At 44.6% G+C, this 24251-nt stretch overlaps 1 protein-coding gene across 1 annotated transcript in view; it reads left to right on the top strand.

Moving 5' to 3' along the window:
* The window catches only part of FARSB (phenylalanyl-tRNA synthetase subunit beta), a 267705-nt gene that overhangs the window by 54240 nt on the left and 189214 nt on the right, over window positions 1-24251 (top strand). The window contains exon 7 of the mRNA XM_085634265.1: window positions 9932-10040. Within this exon, the coding sequence (XP_085490391.1) occupies window positions 9932-10040 (109 nt within the window). The remainder of the gene's footprint in view (window positions 1-9931; window positions 10041-24251) is intronic.

Raw genomic sequence — 24251 nt, 5'->3', positions numbered from 1 at the left:
CCAGCCATACGACACATAAGACGGGGTTGCTACCAGCAGCGTCAGGAAAAGCTTTGCCTTAATAAAATGTCTCTGTGATTAATAAAGGAACAGTCACAGAAGTAACTGTCCACTGACTCAAAAAAAGTACTAAAAGCTATAAATCTAGACCAACTCTGTATGAACTATCATTCATATAGAAGTTTGAATTTGTTTGGGATTTTCAATCCTTTTGTTTACAAACCTCAGCATATCAGTGTATCAAAATACATAGTTTCCAATCAAATATGCACTTTCGATTTTTTTTGTTTAAATCATTTAAAAAATAATCTTGTCTTTTCTTGCAAACTGATTTTCTTTATTATGGCTAGGGTAGACCCTCTGAACTGCATAGTGTGGTGTACTGCACTTCAGAGAGCTACTTCCGCAGTACCGGTGAGCTACCAGTAGCTTCGGAGTTACATGTTGCTGACCCTGTCTTAAACGGTCTTCATCAGTTTCTTCTTTCAAGCTACTACAATTTGTTGTTTCCTACTAATGATTGTTAATTTGCTTGACGTGTTGTCCTGTCTTATTCCATTCTACTGTATGAACTGTTTAACCTTTACTCATTTAAAAAATATATATATTTATGCATTCAATTATCCCTTAAGATTTCAGTTACCTGCTCAGGTAAACAACTTCCTGAGGGGTGTTAGCCCGGAAGGATCTTACTCATAAAAGCAAGTTTTTCCAATTTTAACAATTAACGAAAATACATTGAAAATGCTTAACTGATAGTCAACTCACACATTGGACTGCTAAAATTCTCTCACTTGTTTTTTACAGTAGCTACACTGGTGTTGTGCAAACATATTGTGGTCTTAATACCAACCTGCAGGTATTGTGCCAATATTGACTCCAAAATGTTGTCACTGCGGAATTAATAATAGTAAATCTGCTGTGACGAACGTTTGGAACCAATATTATTATGATGTATCTGCAGGTATATAGTTCAATCACAATATTTGCTGAAAATCCAGTGTAGTATCTATTCTTTTATGTTTAATAATGTTAAACCTACACTTACCTAGCTGAAATTTTAGTAATATAATATTATGATCCTGATGTATAAACAGGCCGACATTTTGACTGGAATATTGTGACATACAGCTGCTGCACACATGAATGGTGCATGTCTGGTCATCAGTCTCTTTCTTTGCCTTCTCTATGCACTTCCCTTTCCACTCACATTTTCCCAGCCATTCCTGATGCACCAGTACCTCTCTATTACTTTTGTTGAAGTTTCTAAATGAGTCAAACCCCTTCTCACATCCCTACAAGGCAGCCTCTCAACAAAAAGATCTGATTCTTATGATATTTCATCTCTAGCCTTCCAGTAGGGTTGCAAAGCTTTTTCCACTTTACACTCTGGTCTTCCTTCCATCAGTATGATCAAAACTTATATTAATGGTTCAGTATGTACTTGTGCCATTCATCACCTCCACTACATCCTGAACACTCCCCAATACTGACCCACTCTTTAACTGGCCATCCTCTTTTTGTCACACTAATGGCTTTCTTGATAAATTACCAAACAGTTCTTCACTCTTGAACATTTTCAGATTCACTGTGATTTTCTTGCAGCTTATAGACTAACATAGCCAAATCTTGGATCATTGGAGCTTGTGGGCTCCATTCTTTCAACACTGGCTTGTGATCAGATCTCAAAGCATATTCACTGTACAAGACCATGAGCCAAAAACTCTCACTTGTATGCAGACACCTAGCAAGTTATTTTTCTCAATTACAAAGTACCTCCTTTCTGCTTAAGGTAACGCTCTGGAAACAAAAGCAGTGGTAGGCTTTCTTGCATGGTGGCGTGGGTTACTTGTACCCCGTATGTCTCAACTAGCATTAACAATTCTAAATCTTTATTTTTTACAACAATAAAATGTTCTAATTATTGTGCTTCATTTATCGTTGCTTTTACCGTTCAAAAACAATTACTAGTATAGATTTACTATGAATCTGTTTACTATTCTTAACTTCACATATTCGCAACTTAAGGATATACATATGTATTTTCAAGGTATGTAAATGTGGAGTTAAGAGTGGTGTGAGAGGCTGGTCTGGTATATGGTGTCCACTAATTAAAGTGGGCACCCTGCACCAGCCCAAACAACCCTTATGGAGATTTAGGATGTCTCAGGCACCCTTAGAAAGCTATCCAAGTGGTAGCTGTGGAGAGCAGCCTTCAGGCTAAGTCTTGAAGGAATGTAAAGCAGCTTGTTTCACCAGAATGCAATCTTATAGTATAGATTAAATGAAAAGAGAATCACACAATTGTTATAAAAAATATGTATTTATTATATAACACTATCTAGTATGTTACAGTATCTCCTACACAGAGACACGACACAAACCACACAATACTTAAGCACAGAAACGACAGTAAATAACACTAATACACAGTGGGCCCCAGGAGGGGACCAAACCGTATACTAAGAAAGTGGTATAAGTATCACGACTTTAGTCTGGCCGCTGTCGAGAGGATGTAGAATCGCTAGGACCCCAAGGAACCACCCAAGGTGAGTACATAGGGACCCTACGGACGACGGGTGCAGTGTGGGAACAAGACCGTATGCTCCGTACAACTCTATGTGAAAGTCGCGGTTTGAGTTTTAGAGATTAAGGACCCTTCCCAGTGGACTACGAAGAAACCCCGTGGAAGACAGAAGGTTGGAGAGCCACCCTACCCGTAGATACCGAAGTACCCAAGTTACCTAACCTAGGGAAGCCAGGTGCATAGGTATGAAGTGGCGTCTGAAACCGCCGCCGAACCCAATGGAGGACTTCGTAGAAGAGCCTCTGCTGGAAGGGAGAAGAATGTCCGTTGGAATCCAAATGTGGATTCTAGTCGAGAGTACCTGAAAGCAGAGGGAACAGAGTCTGGGTCACTTGGGAGTGACCAGGGGCTCGGTAGATGAATGCCCACCGATGTCAGGTGCTTCAGGATAGTTGACAGTGAGCTTGATTTTGCAGCTGCTGGGACCAGGCGATGTCGAGGCAGCCAGGAGCTGGATACGAGCTGTCCCACGAAGGATGTCGAGTGCTGAGGGGTCGGTGTCCGGCGGGAGCACCAACAAGCCTTGGCAACGGCAACCCACGCAGAAATTCAAGGTATTATACAGTTTGGACCAGCAAGGTCCAGGAGACTCACCACACACAGGGGAGTCAGGGCAAGCCTGGAGCAACCAGGGGAGCCCAAGAAAATCAAAGTTGACCCTCAAATGGACCCACAGGCCAGAGGGACAGGAGTCGCGAGAGGACCTCAAGCAGCTTCACAAAACAGCAAGCCGCGGAGCACTTGGTGTGAGGTGGATGAAGATCTTTGTGCAGAAAGTCGCCAGAGTTTGGGGCTACATGCACTTGTTGTAGAATTGCCAAAAAGCACATGCACTTGCAAAAGTACGCCGTGCATAGAGGTTCGGGTATTGCAGCTCCCACGGGGTATTCTGACCTCAAACTTGGTGAAAGGGCAGCTTGGGCCTCGAGGGAAGTAGAAACACTCCTCCCGTGTTGCTGGACCCTTCAGAGTCCATAGGAGCTCGGGATCAGCAGACCGGTCAGCAGTGCTGGGGTGCCTGCGAATGCAGGGGAGTGACTCCTTCACTCCAAGGGAGATATCTTAGGTTGTCCTTGATGCTCCACAGGTCCTGCACGGAGCCTGTATGGTGCACGGGCACAGACGATGCTTCAGACTGAGGGAGACTAAGTCGGGCCCAAACGAAGTCCTGCGTGCCCAGACGGTCGAAGTGCAGTGGTTTCAGGTTAGAATCTTGTCCACAACAAATCTAAGGTCCTGCAGCCAGGCAAGCCCTTAAGTAACCACGGGAGAGGGTTGGAAAGATTCAGGGGACCCTCCCAGGGGAGGGTCTGGACAGGCGGGAGGTTACTCCCATGTCCTTTGTCCAGTTTTGTGCCAGAGCAGGAGCCAACGGCTCCCAGGACTGGTTTGGACTATGTACAGGGACGCCAAATGTGCCCCTCATGCAGACTTTAAGTCTCTGGCAAGCGCACCCACCCCGCCCTATAACCCTAAATCCTGTCTGGGAGGTGGTCGCACCTCCCTGTGACAGGGTGCCTATTCTGTCTTCCCTGTTCGAGCTTGGCTCAGCAGCAGAAAGCCAGAAATGTGTCTCTGGTCGTCAGCAACCATTTTGTACTGTCCAGAGTTAGAAGGCTGGTACCGGGAACACCAGGGACCCCATGAAGCTCGGTTCTGAGGGGTGGAATCCTACTTCCCCGGTTACCGGTGTGGAGGTATTATTCCAACCTATTTGACACCAAACACGATAGGGCTTGTTTTAGCCGTTTTAGAGTTGGTCATCACGCGGTCGCGTCATGCCCCTCCTATATATTGTATATGGCTGCTTCACTGACAACCAGGGAGCATGGTCTCCGAAGGCTGTAGGGGTGCTCTGCTCATGCAGGGGCACCCTCTCACTTAGAACCAAGCACCCTGCCTTCAGGATTGTAAAGGCCTGCTACAGGGGTGACTTATTGGTTTTAAGAGCAGTGACCCTTAGGTATAATAAACCTATATCTTAAGTAAGTGGTGCAAGCACTAACATACACGGGCTGCAATGGCAGGCCTGTAGTTCCATTTTGCATGGCCTCTCATGGGTGGCATAATAAATGCTTTAGCCCATGGGAGGTCTCTGGGGTACCTATGCCCTGGGTACATATGTTCCATATACTACAGACTGACAAGGGTACCCCAGTATCCAGTCTGTAATGTACCTAAGTACATTCCATAGCGGTTTAGGGAGAAAGCAGATAGATTGGGGTCCTGATTAGCAGGATCCCAGTCAGACAAGTCAAAAACAGTACTACATTTAGGAAAAAAAGGGGGTAACTATAAAAATTATATCCTACTTTCCTACACAACCCCCCCAAACATATGGAGATGAGACTAACCTTGCCCAGTTGAGTCTTCATTTATTAAAGTGGAAATATCTGGAGAGTCCATCTGCATTGGCATAGTTACTCTCGGGTCATGTTCAACTGTATAGCGCATCCCCTGTAGGGAAATGGACCACCTCAAAAGTTTGGGGTTTTCACCCTTCATCTGTTTTAGCCATAAGAGGGGCTTATGGTCTGCCTGAACAATGAAGTGAATGCCAAACAAGTATGGCCTCAGCTTCTTCAGAGCCCAAACCACAGCAAAGGCTTCCCTCTCTACAGCTAACCAATGTTTCTCTCTGGGGGTCAGCCTTCTGCTAATAAAAGCTACTGGTTGATCCTGACCCTCTGCATTAAGTTGTGACAACACAGCCCCTACCCCCAACTCGAATGCATCTGTTTGGGCAATACATTGCTTGGAGTAGTCAGGACTCGGCAGAATGAGAGCAGTGCACATGGCCTGCTTGAGATCATCAAATGCCTTCGGACAGCTAACTGTCCACTGAACTTTCTTGGGCATTTTCTTAGAGGTGAGATCATTCAAGGGAGTCACTATAGATCCATATCCTTTTTGCAAATCTCCTGTAAGCACCCAGTCAGGCCCAAGAAAGCTCTGACCTGAGTCTGGGTAGTTGGAGCAACCCAGTCCATTATGGTCTGGATTTTGCTATGTAATGGTGGAACCTGGCCTCCACCTACAAGGTGGCCCAGGTACACAACCTTGCTCTGCCCTATCTGGCACTTAGCCTTGATAGTGAGGCCTGCTTTCTGCAGAGCCTCTAAACATTCTTCAGGTGCACCAGGTGAACTTCCCAGGTGGAGCTAAAGACCGCTATATCATCAAGATAGGCTGCACTATAGGCTTCCAGACCTGTGAGAACTTTGTTCACCAGCCTTTGGAATGTGGCAGGTGCATTCTTCAAACCAAAGGGCATTACTGTAAACTGGTAATGCCCACTAGGGGTTGAGAATGCTGTTTTAGTTTTGGCATCCTGATTTGCCAATAGCCAGCAGTTAGGTCAAATGTGCTCAGAAACATGGCTGAGGCCAAAGTATCAATAAGCTCATCTGCCCTAGGAATTGGGTGAGCATCAGTCCTAGTGACTGCAATGAGTCCCATGTAATCCACACAAAACCTCCTCTCTCTCTTACCACCCTGGGTGTGAGGGTTAGGTACCAGGACCACTGGGCTAACCCAAGGGCTTTCTGAGGGCTCAATTACACCCAATTCCAGCATCTTTTGGACCTCTGTCCTGATGCAATCTCTGACATGGTCAGGCTGTCTGTAGATTTTACTCTTGACATGTAGACTCTCACCTGTGTCCACTTCTTGGGTACACCAGGAGGTTTGACTGGGTGTCAGAGAAAACAAATGCCTATATTGATTGAGGACCTTCCTACAATCAGTCTGCTGTTGATCAGTGAGGCTGTCTGCCAAGACTACACCATCAACTGACCCATCATCAGGGTTTTGTGAGAGGGGATCAGGGAGTAGATTACTCTCTTCCTCCTGTCCCTCATCAGTTGCAATGAGCAAGCCCATGTCAGCCCTGTCCACAAAAGGTTTGAGCCTGTTTACATGGCACACCCTATGGGGGCTCCTAGGAGTGCCAAGGTCCACCAGGTAGGAGACCTCACCTCTCTGCTCAATTATGGTATGGGGTCCATTCCACTTGTCTTGGAGAGCTATTAGGGCCCCAGGCTTCAGCACCCTCTGGTAAACAGTCAGAACAGCCTTTTGGTCATGCAATTCTTGACTTGCCTCAAGGTTTTTACTGGCCTTCATGTACTTGGCCATCCTGGAGCATAGACCAAGTACATAGACCACAATGTCTTGTTTGGGAGGCTTGAGGGTTAACTCCTATCCCTCCTTCATCAAACACAAGGGACCCCTATCTCGATGCCCAAACAGAAGTTTAAAAGGGCTGTAGCAAACCCCCTTCTGCTGGACCTCTCTGTAGGCAAAAAGAAGGCAGGGTAAAAGAACATCCCATTTTCACCTAAGGTTTTCTGGGAGGTCCATGATCACGTCCATGAGAGTTTTGTTGAACCTTTCAACTAACCCATTGCATTGTGGGTGATGGGGTGTGGTGAACTTGTAGTTCACTCCACACTCCTTCCACATTGCAGTTCTAGAACTTGACATGACGTTTGTACCTCTGTCAGTTAAGACATCCTTAGGAAAGCCCACCCTGGAAAAAATTCCCAGGAGGGCCCTGGCCACTACAGGAGCTGTAGTGGTTCTAAGGGGAATTGCTTCTGGGTACCTAGTGGCATGGTCCGCCACCGCTAGGATAAAACTGCGCCCAGATGCAGTTGGAGGGTTCATGGGACCAATTATGTCAGTCCCAATCCTTTTAAAGGGAACCCCCACCACTGGTAGTGGTAGGAGGGGGGCCTATGTGGTACCACCTGACTTCCCACTGGCTTGGCAGGTGGTACAGGAGCAACAAAACTCCTTGGTGTCCTCCGACATGTGAGGCCAGTGAAAGTGAGGGACAAGCCTGTCCCAAGTCATACTTTAGCCTAAGTGTCCTGCCAATGGAATGCCATTTGCTAGGGTGAGTAGAAAGCCCCTAAACTTCAGAGGTATGACCAACCTCCTGATGGCACCAGGCTTGAGGTCTCTACCCTCTGAGTAAAGGAGTCCCTCATCCCAATAGATCCTGTGGGACCCACTGACAGTTCCAGCAGCCTCAGCAGCAGCTTGCTATCTGAGGGGTTCAAGAGAGGGGCAGGTGTGCTGCTCCAAACTCAGGTCTGCCCTGAAAGGGCCCCCTGTCCCCAAGAACTCAACATGATCCGGTTCAAGCTCATCTGAGGCAGTCCCTTCACAGGAGCTAAGATCATCTCCCTCTAGAGACTGATCCTCACTCTGAGTCTGGGGAGAAGACACAGCCTTGCCCCTCCTGCTCCTTCTCTTGGAAAGCACCTGGTCCATTGTTCCAGGATCCAGGGCCTGTCCAGTTGTTGACAGTTTGGCTTGTGACCTACTCACAGCAAATACAACTGCAGAGCTGGCCAGCATTGCTGCATGAGCCTCTGGGGTACCAATGCCCTGGGTACATGTGTATCATATACTAGGGACTGACCAGGGTACCCTGTTATCCAATCTGGAGTGTACCTAAGTACATAACAGTTTAGGAAGAAAGCAGATAGACTGGGGTCCTGATTAGCAGCATCCCAGTCAGACTAGTCAAAAACAGTATTATATTTAGCAAAAAGTGAGGGTAACCATAAGAAGCAGATCCTACTTTCCTACAAGTAGTAACTCTATACTTCGCTTTATATGCTTACTTTGATGACATAATAGCAGTCTATATTTTGCAGTTGATCTTTTTAGAGGTTGAAATGTGTGACTTCAGTATTCTGACATACAAAATTAAACCAGTAACTGCAACATGCAATATGTTTCAGGCTTTTACTTAGACCAAGGCCAAATACTTTAGGATATTGCACCAGTTACTTATACTCTATGTGCACTGAAAAGGGAGCAGCCTTTATCTAAATAGGGCGTGTTCAGTGGATCTTGAATTAAATTACTTTATTTCAATAATGCAGGACTCAGCAAAGTTAGAGGATATTACTACCAGAAGATGCTAATGACTGTAGTGCTCTTAATAGGCATCCCTCTACCCTTGAGGTGACATAAAAGCCATGCCAAAACTTCCTCTGCATTTATGCGAAGTTTAGAACTGAACCTAGAGTGTGATATTTATTGCTCTAGAGCCTGTTGTATTGAGAGGAAGGAGTGTTTTTCCTACTTTATAGCTTAAATCTAAGTATGTGAATCTATGAAAATCTACTGATGAAGAAAGCTATTTAGTTATTACTACAGTCATTCATTGTTGGTATCTTTCATAGATTCGAATGCCGAAATCTGTCCTCCCGTTGCTTGAGATCTCTAGTGGTAGAAGACATCAGAGCTCTCTTGCCTTATTGCTTGTACTGCTGTTCACACAATAAAGTAGATGAACAGTACAGAGTACTCACTATGTTAAATGAGAGCATTGAGACATTATTCTGTTAACATTAATAGTGAGTACTGCAGCCTATTGATGGAAAATAATTCAAAGCATGTGATTTGATGATAAAATCCAAATCTGATGAGCTACAGTTTTAGATTAGTAACTTTCTTGAGACAACTAACCTGAGTTGGGATTGATTCTCAGTGAAGTATTAATTCATAGTAAAGTATTGATTCTCAGTGAAGTAAAACAGAGAGCTGTTTGTCCAACATATGTGCAAAATAACTGAATCATCTGCAATGCCATGGATCACTTCAGTCAGAACAGTAGGTAACACAGCACTGTTTGTTATTGCTGGCAGAATGTAACTTTTCGAAAACAAATTTGCAGCAAGAATAGTTGTGCAGCGAGTTCTCGTTTACAGCTTCTGCTGCTACAGGCTTTTTTGATAAGTCATTGGAGGCTCCTGCCTTTTTTGTGTGCAATTTTTTTTTTTATGAAACATATTGGTAAAACCTAATTGGATTGTTCTATTTGTAATACTCACATTTAGGGATGCATTTTTTTCTAAACATTTCTAATTTACATCAAAAGTGTTTGAGTATATGTGATTTGAACTCTGTATACTTAGACTTTTATATTTTCACTGTGTGGTTTCTGGCATATTGTATGGTAGTATTAGTGTGCCCTTTGCTTACAGATTTGAGACGCAAACCTTGATGAGTTGTCTTGGATAAAGAAGTGTTACTTCAATTATCTCTCATGATCATAGTCTTCTCTTGACATGTGAGTAACATGAAATAGACACACTTGGAAATCATTTGAAGATTTTTTTGTGATGAGTGATTGTTAATGTTGAAAGAAGGCATTTGCATTTTATTGACTGCAGAGTCTGTACATTGAGAAATGCGTACTTTATTAACCAATGAGGATGTTATCCAAAACAACTTTATTTAAAAAAAATACTTACCCAAGTTGAGCAGCGTCTTTAAGTGTAAATGTTATTGACCCATTTTTTTTATATTCCTTTGTTCTAGAATGACAGCCATTTAAAGCATTATTTGCACATTATTGAAAATAAAGAAGTTTATCCGATTATATTTGACAGTAATGGGGTGGTTCTCTCCATGCCTCCAATCATTAACGGTGAGATTGCAATACAATTCTTTCTTTGTTTTGTTTTAATCAATAATTAAATGCTAGTTCCTTGAAGCATGTATCCCCACTCCTTGTAATCGAGGCACCAATGTGCACATTGTTTTACCAGAGTGTTTGTTGGCTAATGAAAGGTCTTGAAGCGCACAATTATTCAAACTAATGATTTCTTCATCTTGGGATCTTCATTACCATCCATAAACAGTAACTATCTCAAGGCATGTACTGGATCCCTTAACCGTTTTTGAAGAGAGAGAAATCAAACCAACAATAGTTAATGTAAAGGCAATATTTTACTGTCTATTAATTACAAAAAACTTAACATAATTCTTATAAATATCAAACTAGAAAATGGAACTGGGTTTAGAAATGCCATTGTCATTTTACCAGATAGCCGTCAGGCGATAAGACAACCCCTCTATAGGGCCAGTTAGCCACAGAAGTAGATCACCAATGATTCAGAGCATCAGTCTGCTGGAGGGGCCAGATGCCAGGCGGCTAAGCAACTAAAAGACTGTACATCAGTTGGCTAGAAAACTAAGAGCCCATGATGCCAGATGGTGCGATTGTAGAGGCTTACATAGTCTGTGGCCCAAAGGCATACTGTGAGCCCATAAAGCCAGTAGACTCCATAAGGTAAGGGTTCCATGTGGTAATAAGGACTGTTTAAGCTCTCAGTTTTATCGAACTTTGAAGTTGTGTGTTTCTGGACTCGACTTCACACAGGCAATATCTTTGAAAATAGTAGATGCACCTAATCACTCTCCCTGGCTACAGTATATGCAGGTCCCATGATGAGAAGAAAACCCATGGCACCATAACATGTCAGGGAACCCAAATGTGTCATAAAAGCTTTAACATGATGTCTACAGAATTCCTACTTCTGTAATATGGTGGACAGATTTTATTGGCAATCAAAGTTCAATAGGCCTATGAAGTCCTACTTACTATTCGGCACTATTATCTATCGAGACCTAAAATATTACAAGACCCTACAATAGGGTCCACCTTGCCCAGTATTGAATAGCTCTTAGCTCTAGAGCTGGTCTTCTAAGCAAGAGTGGGACTCATACTACCTTTTGTTCTCAAATGAAATTACCTGCCCTTTTCTGTTATCTGGAATCTCTTGAATGATGAGCAATTGATAATTTAAGAGACATCTCTCATCCCCTTTTTTAAAGGAGATGATTATAAAGCTCTTGTATACAAGATCTTTTCCAGTGAGGGAAGATAACCTTTAAGATCCTTTACCCTCTTCATGGTCCCTGGCTTTACATTGGAGGTTGTTTTCAGAAATGCAAAATCAACTCATTTATTTGGACCTTGCCTTTTAATGCAGGAAAGTTAAACTTACTCACAGTGATAAGTGTTTGCTCCTGCTGCCTGACACATTCTGAAGATCTTTTAAAACGCTTTCTCTGAAACACTGTTCAACAAATCCCAGCAGTGGATCATATATTAAACAGGAAACAATCACTGTGCAATTCACCACTGTTTCTAAAATGAGTATGGTACCACCAACAATTGATTTATATTGTGACCAAACTCTGTTATCACCTTTGATATGCGCTCCTTTTTGTGACACTCAAAAATAAACTTTCTCTGTAATTAATTTCAGTGGGGACCATGTCCCCTAGCCCTATAATGGCTGCCACAATAAATGTTCCATGTTGTGGCCAGCCATCTGGGGGTGGGGTTCCTTACCCTCCCCCATGCCCCTTGAGGTCAGGGTGTACTTACCTTACTCCCTCATATTTCTTTTAAAAATTAATTTTCAGAACCCAAGGAACATGTTCCTGAGTCCCATAATGACTGCCACAACATATTGTTAAGATTGTGATCAGCTAATCAGGATGGATTACTCCCCTTTAAAGTGGCAAATCAGAACATAACAGTCCAAATATAACATTTTTTAAACTCCTTCATGACCACCTTAAGCGCCTATTTAAATGTAGATGTCTAAAAAAAGGGCGGTTTTACACCAATTCGCAAACGCCATGCTTTCTGAGTTCAGTTATAGCTTTCTTCCAAAATTGATGTAAATCCGTTCAGCAGTTTTTTCTGTATTGCTTCCAAAAGTCTCCTATGGGAATTAACATAAAAAATCAATGTTTTGCAAAACCCTTATACCTTACCTCTTGCTTTACGGATCTATGCAAAACTTTCTTTGAAGGAGCTGAGGTGGATGAACCTTTGTTTTGGAAAGGTTCATGAAGATTTGTCAAACGGCACCAAAGTTAGTAGCTCTTTCTGTGAAAACTGTGATCTACCTATAACTATGCAGTAGTGTGTGTGGATATATATATATATATATATATATATGTTCGAAGCATATGAGCTGCAGATCACACACTTAGGATAAGATCGCCATCTGGTGTTGGGCTCGGATGATTGCAGGTTGTTGTCTTCGGAAGAAGCCTTTTGGTCACGAGATAGGTGACTCCTCCCCTGGACAACAGTGCGCATGGGCATCCACTCCATCCTCAGATTGTTTTTTTCCGCCATTGGGTTCGGATGAACTTTTCCACTCCGGCTGAAAACTTCTGAAAATCCAGCTTTCGAAACCAAAAGCATTTACAACTCGACGTCGAAATCCAATCGGACCGGTTCCGGATACGGCTCATGGAAAGGACACCTTTTAAAAAATGCCCCCAATGTGGAGAAAAGTTCCCCCACAGTGACCACCACGAGGTCTGCAACCTGTGCTTCTCGCCGGAACATAACGAATCCAGCTGTCCAGCCTGCGCCGCATTCCGTTCCAAGAAAACCATCCGGGACCGAAGAGCTCGACGCCATATCATGGCCAGACCAGCTCCAGAGCCAGAGGACATCTTTGCCCAGGATGTCCCGGAAGACTATTCCGAAGACCTCCAAATCGTATCCGAAGCGGACGATTCTGATGACCTCATCACTCCGGGGCAACGAGTGAGTACCAGTGCCCCTACCCCAACCCCCCAAAAAAGGCATTGGTCAAGACTCCGCCAGCTGGCCCCAGTCGCAACCAAAAATCATCTTCAGAAGCCCCGCTCTCAGGCTCGGCTCCGAAGAAATATAAGCCTACAGGTGGCTCGGGCTCGAGCAAACCACATGTTATTGTGCCCACAATACCTTCGGCACCGAAGACTCAACACCTCTCGGCACCGAAGCAGGCTCCGAAACCATCGAGGCCGAAATCTCCACCGGCACCGAAAAGTTCTTCGGCACCGAAATCATCATTGGCACCGAAACCATCATCGGTACCGAAAAAAGTCCAAAAAGACTCTACCGATCATCCAAAACATAGATCGGAACCAAAAAAGTCGGCACCAAAGCCACTTTCGGACAATGAAGAACTTTTTCGCCCTGATCCCACGCAAAAAAGGATTTATATCAATCCAAAAACCGGACATGTCACCGCTGTGTCATACAAGAAAAGGAAGCTGGACACAACACCTCCTCCAGCTCCCATAAAGAAGAAGGACTTCGCCGCCTCACCCATTCGTCATTCCTCTCCTGTATCACCTCTCATCCCACCCCCCTTGCCCCCATCTCCTTCTCCTCTACCATCTCCTTCACATACACCACCTCCACAGGATGATGATGATGACTTGGGGGGAGGGGCTGATCCGGATGACCTTAATGATCCTAATGATCCTTTCACACTCCTGTATACGGCACCCTTAGATGACTGGGCTTACCCTTTACCTGATATTCCTGATCCCACTACATACCCCTCCAAACCCTCCCCTCCTGATGACCACCTAGGGTTTGGGCAGCTGATAAACAGGGCGGCGCTTTTCCATGGCGTCACCATGCACTCAGATACACCCGAAGAGGACTTTCTTCTAGACTCATTCGAACAGTCCCAAAAATCAGTTCAGATATTGCCCATGATTAAGGGAGTCATCAAACACGCCACAGAGGTTTTTAAAGACCCTGTTAGAGCTAGGGTTCTTAACCCCCGAATTGCACAAAAAAATATAGACCTGCCCCAAAGGATCCCGCGTACATTAAAGCACAGCTCCCTCTAGACTCTTTAGTAGTTTCAAACGCAAAAAAGCGGGCTAACTCCCAAACAACAGGAGACACACCGCCCCCAGACAAAGAGTCCAAGCTATTAGACGCCTTGGGCAAAAGAGTTGCAGCACAAGCTGCTAACCATTGGCGTATTGCCAACACACAAGCCCTATTAGCCCGATATGATAGGGCTCATTATGATCAGTTAGAAGATCTTTTACAACACCTGCCAGATCAGTACAAATCCCAGGCCAATGACCTCATCCAAGAGGGAAAACTCATATCTAACGCATCAATCAAATGTGCACTAGACGCCGCGGACACTGCTTCTAGGGCGGTCAACTCAAGCATACTACTTAGACGCCATGCATGGCTACGTATTTCAGGCTTTAAGCCGGAAGTACAAGCAACAATACTTCGTCAACCATTCAACCAAGAGCAACTATATGGACCCGCAGTAGATACTGCACTAGAAAAGATGAAGAAAGATAACGAGACTGCTAAATCAATGGGAGCATTACAGTCTCCACAACCGCGAGGCTCCTTTCGACGCTCCTTCTATAGGGGAGCCTCCAAAAATGTTGGAACAGACACCTCTTCCACTTTCAAAACCTCCGCACAAACATCCCCTAACAGAGGATATTTTAGAGGAGGATATAGGGGAAACCACACCAAGGGCCGAGGTCGGGGCAATACCAACACCCGCACCTCTCCAGCCACTAAACAGTGACTTGCCCCCACTCCCCCCAGACCATTCCACTCTGGTCGGGGGAAGACTCCAACAGTTCCTACCTGTCTGGAATTCCATTACAACAGACAAGTGGGTAAGACAAATTATCCAGTTTGGTTACTGCCTCGAACTCACAAACACCCCCCCCACACATACCACCCAAACACCGTCCAATGTCACCACACCATCTTACACTCCTCAAACAGGAAATTCGGTCCTTGCTTCAAAAACACGCAATAGAACCAGTTCCACTCCAACATCAGGGTACAGGAGTATATTCTCTATACTTCCTAATTCCCCAAAAAGACGAGACCTTAAGACCCATACTCGACCTCAGACTACTAAATCAGTACATACACTCAGATCACTTCCATATGATCACTCTCCAACAAGTCCTCCCACTACTTCAACAAGACGAATTCCTGGCCACATTGGACCTCAAGGACGCATACTTTCACATCCCCATGCATCCTGCTCACAGGAAGTACCTAAGATTTGTGGTAGACGGACAGCACTATCAGTTCACAGTCCTCCCATTCGGAGTAACAACTGCACCCAGGGTATTCACCAAATGCTTAGCAGTATTGGCAGCGCACCTCAGGAGACAACAAATCCATGTCTTCCCGTATCTCGAAGATTGGCTCATAAAGGCCAATACTTTCGACAAATGCGTTCTCCACACTCACCGCACTATTCAAACCCTACACGACTTGGGATTTACCATCAACTAGCCCAAATCTCAACTGCAACCCTCCCACATACATCAATATCTGGGAGCCACCATAAATACTTCCAAGGCCATAGCTTATCCCACCACAGCCAGGATAGCCAACATACAAAACCTCATCTTAAAATTTCAAACTCAACACTCTCTTCCAGCAAGAGTGTTTATGCAACTGTTAGGCATGATGGCGTCATGCATCTCCAATGTGCCTCACGCACGACTTCAAATGCGTCCCTTGCAAGAATGTCTAGCACAACAGTGGAACCAGGCTCCCGGACAACTTACCGATCTGGTGTTGGTGGACAGTCGCTCACTTCGCTCACTGAAATGGTGGAACATCATCAACCTGTCCAAAGGGCGACCGTTCTTAGATGGGCAATTCCCCCAAAACATCTACCTGCTAGCGGAAAACCTTCCAGGGGTTCACAACCAGTTTGCCGATCTCCTAAGTCGACAGACACAATAAATCCACGAATGGGAATTACACCCCAAAGTCCTATTCCCATTCTTCCAAAAATGGGACCAACCAGACATAGACCTGTTCGCCACACACAAACGCAAAATGCCCAACCTTCGCCGCCAGGTTTCCACACCCACAGTCGAAGGGCAATGCAATATGGATCAACTGGTCAGGCAGATTTGCGTACGCTTTTCCGCCTCTCCCACTCATTCCATTGGTGGTACGCAAGCTCAAACAACAGTCTCTAAAACTGATTCTAGTAGCTCCCACTTGGGCACGTCAACCCTGGTTCACCACACTTCTGGAACTATTGCTAGTTCCACATCAAAAACTGTGCCTTTCCCCGGCTTTATTAACCCAGAACCATGGAGAAATCAGACACCCAGATCCACAGCAACTGAACTTGGCGATCTGGCTCCTGAAGTCTTAGAGTTCGGTTACCTCAACCCGCACCAGACTGTATGAATATCATAAAAGAAGCTAGAAGACCTACTACTAGGGCATGTTATGCTGCAAAATGGAAAAGATTTGCCATTTACTGCACTAACAATAGTATACGTCCACTGGATGCTTCCATCCAAAACATTATTTGCTATTTACTACACTTGCAAAGATGCAATTTAGCGTATTCCTCCATACGTCTACACCAAGCAGCGTTAGCAGCCTACTTACAAAATAGACAACACTTGTCACTATTTAAGATACCAGCCATCAAAGCCTTCATGGAAGGTCTCAAAAGAATTATTCCTCCAAGATTACCACCTTCCCCAGTGTGGAATCTAAATATTGTTCTAACAAGGCTCATGGGCCCTCCATTTGAACCTATGCATAAATGCGAACTGCAATTCCTTACATGGAAAGTGGCTTTCCTTATCGCAATCACATCCCTGCGAAGGGTAAGTGAGATACAGGCCTTAACTCTGGAAGAACCATTCCTACAACTACATCGTAACAAAGTGGTTCTTTGGACAAACCCAAAATTCCTACCTAAAGTCATTTCCCCTTTCCATCTTAACCAATCAGTCGAACTGCCAGTCTTCTTCCCTAATCCAGACTCAGTAGCTGAGAGAGCCCTTCATACCTTAGATGTTAAAAGAGCCTTGCTTTATTACATCTACAGAAACAAACCTTTTCGCAAAGACAACTGTTTGTTGCTTTCTCTCCACCACATAAAGGCAACCCCATTTCAAAATCAGGTATAGCCAGGTGGATAGTTCAATGTATCCAAATATGTTACCAAAAAGCTAAACGCACTCTTAGAGTTCCCCCTAGAGCGCACTCCACGCGTAAAATAGGGGCTTCCATGGCTTTCTTAGGGAACATTCCCTCAGAAGATATTTGCAAAGCAGCCACATGGTCTACCACACACACCTTCACTAAACATTACTGTGTTGATGTGCAATCCAAACAACAAGCTTCCGTAGGCCAAGCTGTCCTAAAAACTCTGTTCCAAACTGCTGCAACAGATACAGGTGACCACCGTTAGGGGAGACACTGCTATATAGTCTATCCTAAGTGTGTGATCTGCAGCTCATATGCCTCGAACGGAATATGCTACTTACCAGTATGCATCTGTTCTTGGCATGCAGCGCTGCAGAGCCACACACGCCCACCCGCCTCCCCGGGACCTGTATCTGTTCCAGCATTGTCTTAATTAGACATTACACATGGACATCCTTTCTCTTTATTCTTATACACTCCATCATTTCCCATCATGGCGAAAAACAATCTGAGGATCGAGTGGATGCCCATGCGCACTGTTGTCCAGGGGAGGAGTCACCTATCTCGTGACCAAAAGGCTTCTTCCGAAGACAACAACCTGCAATCATCCGAGCCCAACACCAGATGGCGATCTTATCCTAAGTGTGTGGCTCTGCAGCTCTACATGCCAAGAACAGATGCATACTGGTAAGTAGCATATTCCATATATAATGTGACTCCGTAAATGTCCTATGCACAAATAACATGCGTATTCAATTATCCATAGCTGCGAAAGACAAGACAGACAAGCAAGACAAACATCCTATGCATAAATATATATATATATATATATAGATATATCAGTCTTCCCTTCATTCTGAAGTCAAAATATGACCCCAGGGAATCAAGTATCCTTCTCCATGTTACTTGTTAGTTCTTTCTTTCCCTATTTGACATAAAAGTCTGCTCCTAATTTGGTTACTCCTTGAAAATTAGAGTATTTACTTACAGCATTCTGATTTCATACTGTGTCACTGAGGCTTAACTGGCAGTTAAAACGTAAATACTGTTTCCTATATTCAGAAAATGCATGCTAATATGTTATATAGTTCCTCAACGATGTCTAGATGAGGAATTTCAATGATGGGATCAACACTGGTTTTCCTCTTTGCAACTGTGACCAAGCATGAGGTTAGAGTTTTCAGATCCAGGTGCCTTTAAATTGTACCTGAATCGTTTAGTCATATGCTGACTGCTCTATCTGCTATATTTTCTTTTTTCCTGTGGTGTAACTTCATATGAAAAAATACTTTCTTTTTGCCTCGATCTCTACTGTGTGCAAGGATTTCAAAGGCCTTCTCACCTTTGTAAAGGCTACAGCAGTGCCTGTGATGCAGTCAAGCTTTTCTGTCCATCTACCAAAACAGGTTTCAGATATTCAGTATATCTCTGCTAAATTCTGATGGCATCTGCAGCAACTAAGTAATTCGTTTTATTAGACTTCAAAGAGAACCCATGTAGGTCCCTGAGGGTTATTCAGGATTTTGACTTCCCCATTCAAAAAGAGTTGCTTTATGGGAAAAACTCAACTATTGCTTCTGTGATCACTCCTTTTCAAAAATGAGGGACAGGATGTTGTATTGTACCCATGGATGTCTACGGGTGAAGTCTGATTTACTGATTTCTCCATCAAATCACAATAGGGCTAAAAAGCTAGGTTTGCCTTGTACAACTTTGCTTGACTAGGAGGTCCCAAAGATTGACTGGATAGACAAGAGTATAAACACATTTACTGCAGCCTTAGTGAAGGTGGTGAAATGGTACAGCAATCGTATGAATGTATTGTTTATAATTGTACAAAAGGGGGTGGTGATGGACGGAGCATCAGAACCAATCAAACACTCACACCCAGTCAACCGATCTGGGTTTGATCCATCACTGTTCTTTAGCCCACTCTGCCACCCCAGTTCAGACATGGCCATATGCAAATCAGTCTGACCCTGTGCCTCATGGGAACACTGCTAGGTGCTAGGTGCTATATCTATATGCCAAAATCTTTCCGGTCAGTCTAGCTGCGGAAAGCTTTCTTTTTAAAACTGTTGTTTCTGCCTATGACTTTTAAAACTTTGCCTGATGTACTCTTTTTAAAATCGCTGGTCTTGCTCATGCTCATGACTTTTAATTTTGCCTGCTTGCACATGTCTTACAAACACTGTATTTGCACATCATTTTAATTGTTTTAAATACCTCGTACTGCTTGTACTTTTGTTCACTGCTGCCTCGCCTGTGAGCTGCCCCTGACCCCGTTCCGTCACGGCTGGTGCCGATTGAGCGGAGGGTCGTCGGGGCGAGTACTCACTTCCGGCTGTACCGGACATTGTAGGTTAGCGTTTCAGCGGCGCACGTCCCACACGCCCCCCTCGCTACTTAACCTGACTGAGGGCGCGGACACGCGCAGCGGTGCGCCGGCGGCGCGCCAAAGGCGCGCCAAAGGCAAGCCCGTCTGCGCCCGTCCGCGCCAAGTCCGCTGTACGCTGCCAGTCCCCTTGTGTCTTTACTTGTACTATGTTTACATATACACGGGAGGGGCTTCTCTCACATCGGGCTCAATCAGCCTGTATGCCTCACCTTTTCTACCCTGGTCTTCCTATGGTGCAATGCCCCCATTGTGGCTTTGTGACTACCGAGACCTCCTCACCCCCGGACAAGCTAACACACCTCAAGGTGTTTAGCCTGAACTGTAGGTCCCTGGTTAGTCACTATGAGGATATTTACGATGTCCTTGCTGACCAGACCCCTGACATATTGTTTCTTACGGAGACATGGCTAACTAAAGATACTTTAGCCATTCCGACCTTGTCCCTCCCCTCAGGATACTTAATACAGGTCCAGAATAGACCGGTAAAGCGAGGGGGGGGCCTAGCAGTGATTTTTAAATCCTTTTTCTCCTGCTCGCTCTCCCCGGCCAATATTGCGGATTGTGAGAGCTCTCTTTTCAAGATCAAGATCATGGACACTTTTACTCTAACAGGGCTACTAATTTATCGCCCTCCCGGCCCTGTAAGCTCCTTTCGGGAATCTTTGGTCGCTGCTGTCTCCACTATGGCTCTGAATTCCGCGAACTTTAGCCTATTAGGAGACTTAAACCTTCATTTTGAATGTAGTGATAACCCCATGGTGAGAGGTCTCCTAGATGATTTAGAAGCTTGCCAACTCACACAGCTTGTTAAAGGGCCCTCCCATGTAGCAGGACATTTATTGGACCCAGTGTTTTCAAACATTTCGGCCATTATTGCCTTCCTCCCAAGTCCTCTCAGTTGGACAGACCATTATTTGGTTCATTTTTCTATCAAGGTAGCTGACAATTTTAAAAAACAGTTTCCCCCTCCTATTCCAAGGCGCCCATGGCACAAACTAGACAGTAGTCTGTTTATAGATGACCTGAAAATCACGCGCCCTGTCTGGTCGGCGAATCTGGAGGAAGCAGATGCCGCATATAGAGACTGGATCAATAAATCTCTCGACCAACTGATTCCCGTGACACTGTCCAAGTCCAAACGTGGACAATCTCACTTTTGGTACTCAGAGACACTTGCTGAACAAAAAAAGCAATGCAAGCTGCTTGAACGCGCTTGGAGAAAATCCTATGACTCCCAAGCCAAAATTAAATTCAGGGCTGCAACCAAAACGTATCATAAACTAATAAAAAAAGCCAAGGCTAGATATTACACTGACATGATTCTATCAAGTGTAAATCAATCTAAAACCATATTCTCCATGGTGAAAGACATGACTAAGCTACCAGAAGGCCCCAGTAACATGATTACCTCTAATGCTCATTGTAATGAGATTGCCACTTTTTTTATAAATAAAGTTAAGGATATTTATAAGTCCTTTCCTTCAACTGACGCAAGCCCTGACTCTTTCATACCCGAGATCCCACAGGATCTCCCACACTCTCTCTGTATCATCCCCCCTATTTCAGCGGACCAGATGGATAGGCTGTCCGTAAAAATTAAATCTGGCTCCCCGGAGGATCCTGTAAAACCCGAAATGGCGCAACTTCATAAGGATCCCATTTTGTTAGAGGGTCTAAATCTGATCAATAAAACTCTGGACTCATCTTCAATACCTAGATCCTGGAAGCACGCTAAGGTCGTCCCTCTATTAAAAAAAACCACTTTGGATCCCTCTAAACCGGAAAATTTCCGACCGATATCTTTGCTACCTTATCTATCCAAGATAGCGGAATCTCACGTAAATTCCACTCTGATTAACTATCTTGAGGTCAATGGAATCTTAGACGACTCCCAAAACGGTTTTCGGGCAAATCATAGTACAGAATCAGCCCTACTTGCCGTTACAGAACAACTGAGGGAGGTACAGGACCAAGGTGGTACAGCTGCACTGGTCCTATTGGACTTAAGCGCAGCTTTCGATACGGTCTCCCATGAGATCCTCTTAAGAAGACTATGGGAGATCGGGGTCCGAGATGGAGCCCTAGAGTGGTTCGTCTCTTTTTTGACGGACCGCTCCTTCCAGGTCCATGCTCCTCCATATAAATCAGGAAGGTTTCCGCTGCGGTGTGGTGTTCCCCAGGGGTCCGCACTTAGCCCCACTTTATTCAATGTGTACGTCCGCCCCCTGGCCATATTGGCCAGAGCTCATAACATCAAATTAACATCTTATGCGGATGATACACAGTTTATTTTCTCCTTCTCCAGTGATACCAATGCTGACAAAATTAAGTTCCAGGAAGATCTGTCAGACATTGCTAAGTGGATGACTGATAATTGTCTCCAGCTTAATTCATCCAAGACGGAGGTACTACTGGTTGGAAAAGAGATTAAAAAATGGGATGATCAGTGGTGGCCGCCTGCATTGGGCCCGGCACCCACCCCTAAGAAGGAAGTTAAAAACTTTGGTATTATGGTCGATAACCGACTAGATCTTGATTCCCATGCCAAAAAGGTGGCAGGCATGTGCTACGGCCGTCTACGGTCTTTGAGACCCATTTTGGGTTTTTTCGAACCCCAAGTCCGCCAGATGATTATCCAGGCCATGGTGCTGTCAAACATTGACTATTGCAATGCCCTTATGCTGGGCTCCAATCAATCTACGATTTATAGACTGCAAAGAGCCCAGAATGCGGCCGCACGTAGTCTGTTTGGTTTGCCAAAAAACTGTCACATCTCCCCTATACTTCATCGTCTGCATTGGCTGCCTGTAAAGCAGCATATTCAATTCAAGGCACTTTGCCTTATTCATAAAATTCTTTATTCCTCAGGCCCCAAAATTCTACAAAACCTAAGTGCCCCTTACATCCCCATTCGAGCGCTTCGCTCTGCAGATCTGTTTCTGGCTCACATTCCAAAGATTCGGAAGAGCAGAGCAGGAGGCCGATCCTTCAGATACTTGGCCCCGAAATTGTGGAACACAATCCCGCGAGAAGCCCGTGGTATCATGAATCATTTGTCTTTTAGAAAGAGAATTAAGACTTGGCTATTTACCACTCTATAGGCCAGGTTTTTCTGTGGTTCCTTCCCTGGCCTGGTTGTTGTGTCTCAGGCTCGTCTGCAAGCGCTGGGACGCCCCGTTGCTGGGGTAGCCATGCGCTATATAAGCTACCTTAACATAACATAACATAACAGTCCAGCCCGAACTGTCAAGCCATGCCTTCGCTGGACCGGAAACAAGCTTCCTAGGACCGGTTTCTGGCATTTCAGCCGTCTTCAGCCAGGCTTGCTTGAATCCAGTGGCAAAGTGAGCAAGGGACTCACGTCTGAGCATACCCTGCCAACTTATGGCGAACAAAGCGGTACAAAAGGGGGTGGTGATGGACTGAGCATCAGAACCAATCAAACACTCACACCCAGTCAACAGATCTGGGTTTGATCCATCACCGTTCTTTAGCCCACTCTGCCACCCCAGTTCAGACATGGCCATATGCAAATCAGTCTGACCCTGTGCCTCATGGGAACAGTCCAGCCCGAACTGCCAAGCCATGCCTTCGCTGGACCGGAAACAAGCTTCCTTGTTTATAATTGTGGCATGAAATCACTGCCTTCTAGATGAACGCCAGAAACTATTAAAAATATAAATCTGACTAAAGCATTTCTGAAAATAGGCGATCAAACCTCAACATTCATCAATAATGGTTGTTGGAAACCATTTTCCATCATTTTAGCTACACTCTGCATTTCCTCCAGAATGGAAATTCAAGCCCGGATCCTAAATATTCCCTTAACCAGGCAGACCTATATATACAGCTGTATAGGCAATAAAAATGGATAGTGAGACAAGATCAGTACTTTCGTTGTAAAGGAAAATATTAAACTTTACTTAGGGAAGAAACTCAACAAACCAGCTCAGGAGCACACAAGCATTCTTTGCTACCGCAGGCTCCGTCGAGATGGAACTGACTCCTTCTCGGAGCATACCTACACCAATGCCAAGTCAGTAGGTTGGAGAATTTAGCCAGTATGACAGGGCATAGCACTGCACACATATGTTTTAGACATCCAATATTATCATTCTCTGACATTAATGAAAGAGCCCTACGTGCCTCTCAAAATGACCAATATCAGCATCTTCAGGCCCAGCATGAGGCGATACTTAAGATTCTGCTGAACAACGCAAGAAAAATTACCAAACGCTCTTGAAGGAAAGAGCTTCTTTTTTAATTCTTCATTCAGAAGACGACCTGGTAGCTGCCGTCCTATTTTGGATTTATGAAGCATTGGTACTAAGGGTTCCAAATAGTGACACTGCATGAAATTCTTCCATCCCTGAACGAGAACTTTGCCAATATAGATGTACAGGATTCCTGCTTCCATAATTCAGTATAGCTGTTAGACCTGTAATCCTTAGGGTGGTCTTTCCCCAAACTTCATACCTGCTTATCTCCTCTTTTTGCTGCATTTGTTTGTTGGTGTTCTCACTGTTAACCAGTTCTAAAGTGCACTTGTTTCTCCCCTATACATGGTACCATTGGCGTATACACAATTGACATATTTAGTTTACTTGTTAGTCCCTTGTAAAGTGTTATACCTTATACCTAGGGCTGTAACCTAAATGCTACTAGTGGGCCTG

The sequence above is a fragment of the Triturus cristatus genome, chromosome 11 (assembly GCF_964204655.1).
Source record: "Triturus cristatus chromosome 11, aTriCri1.1, whole genome shotgun sequence".
Lineage (NCBI taxonomy): Eukaryota > Metazoa > Chordata > Amphibia > Caudata > Salamandridae > Triturus > Triturus cristatus.
This window is presented reverse-complemented; position numbering and strand designations above follow the sequence as displayed.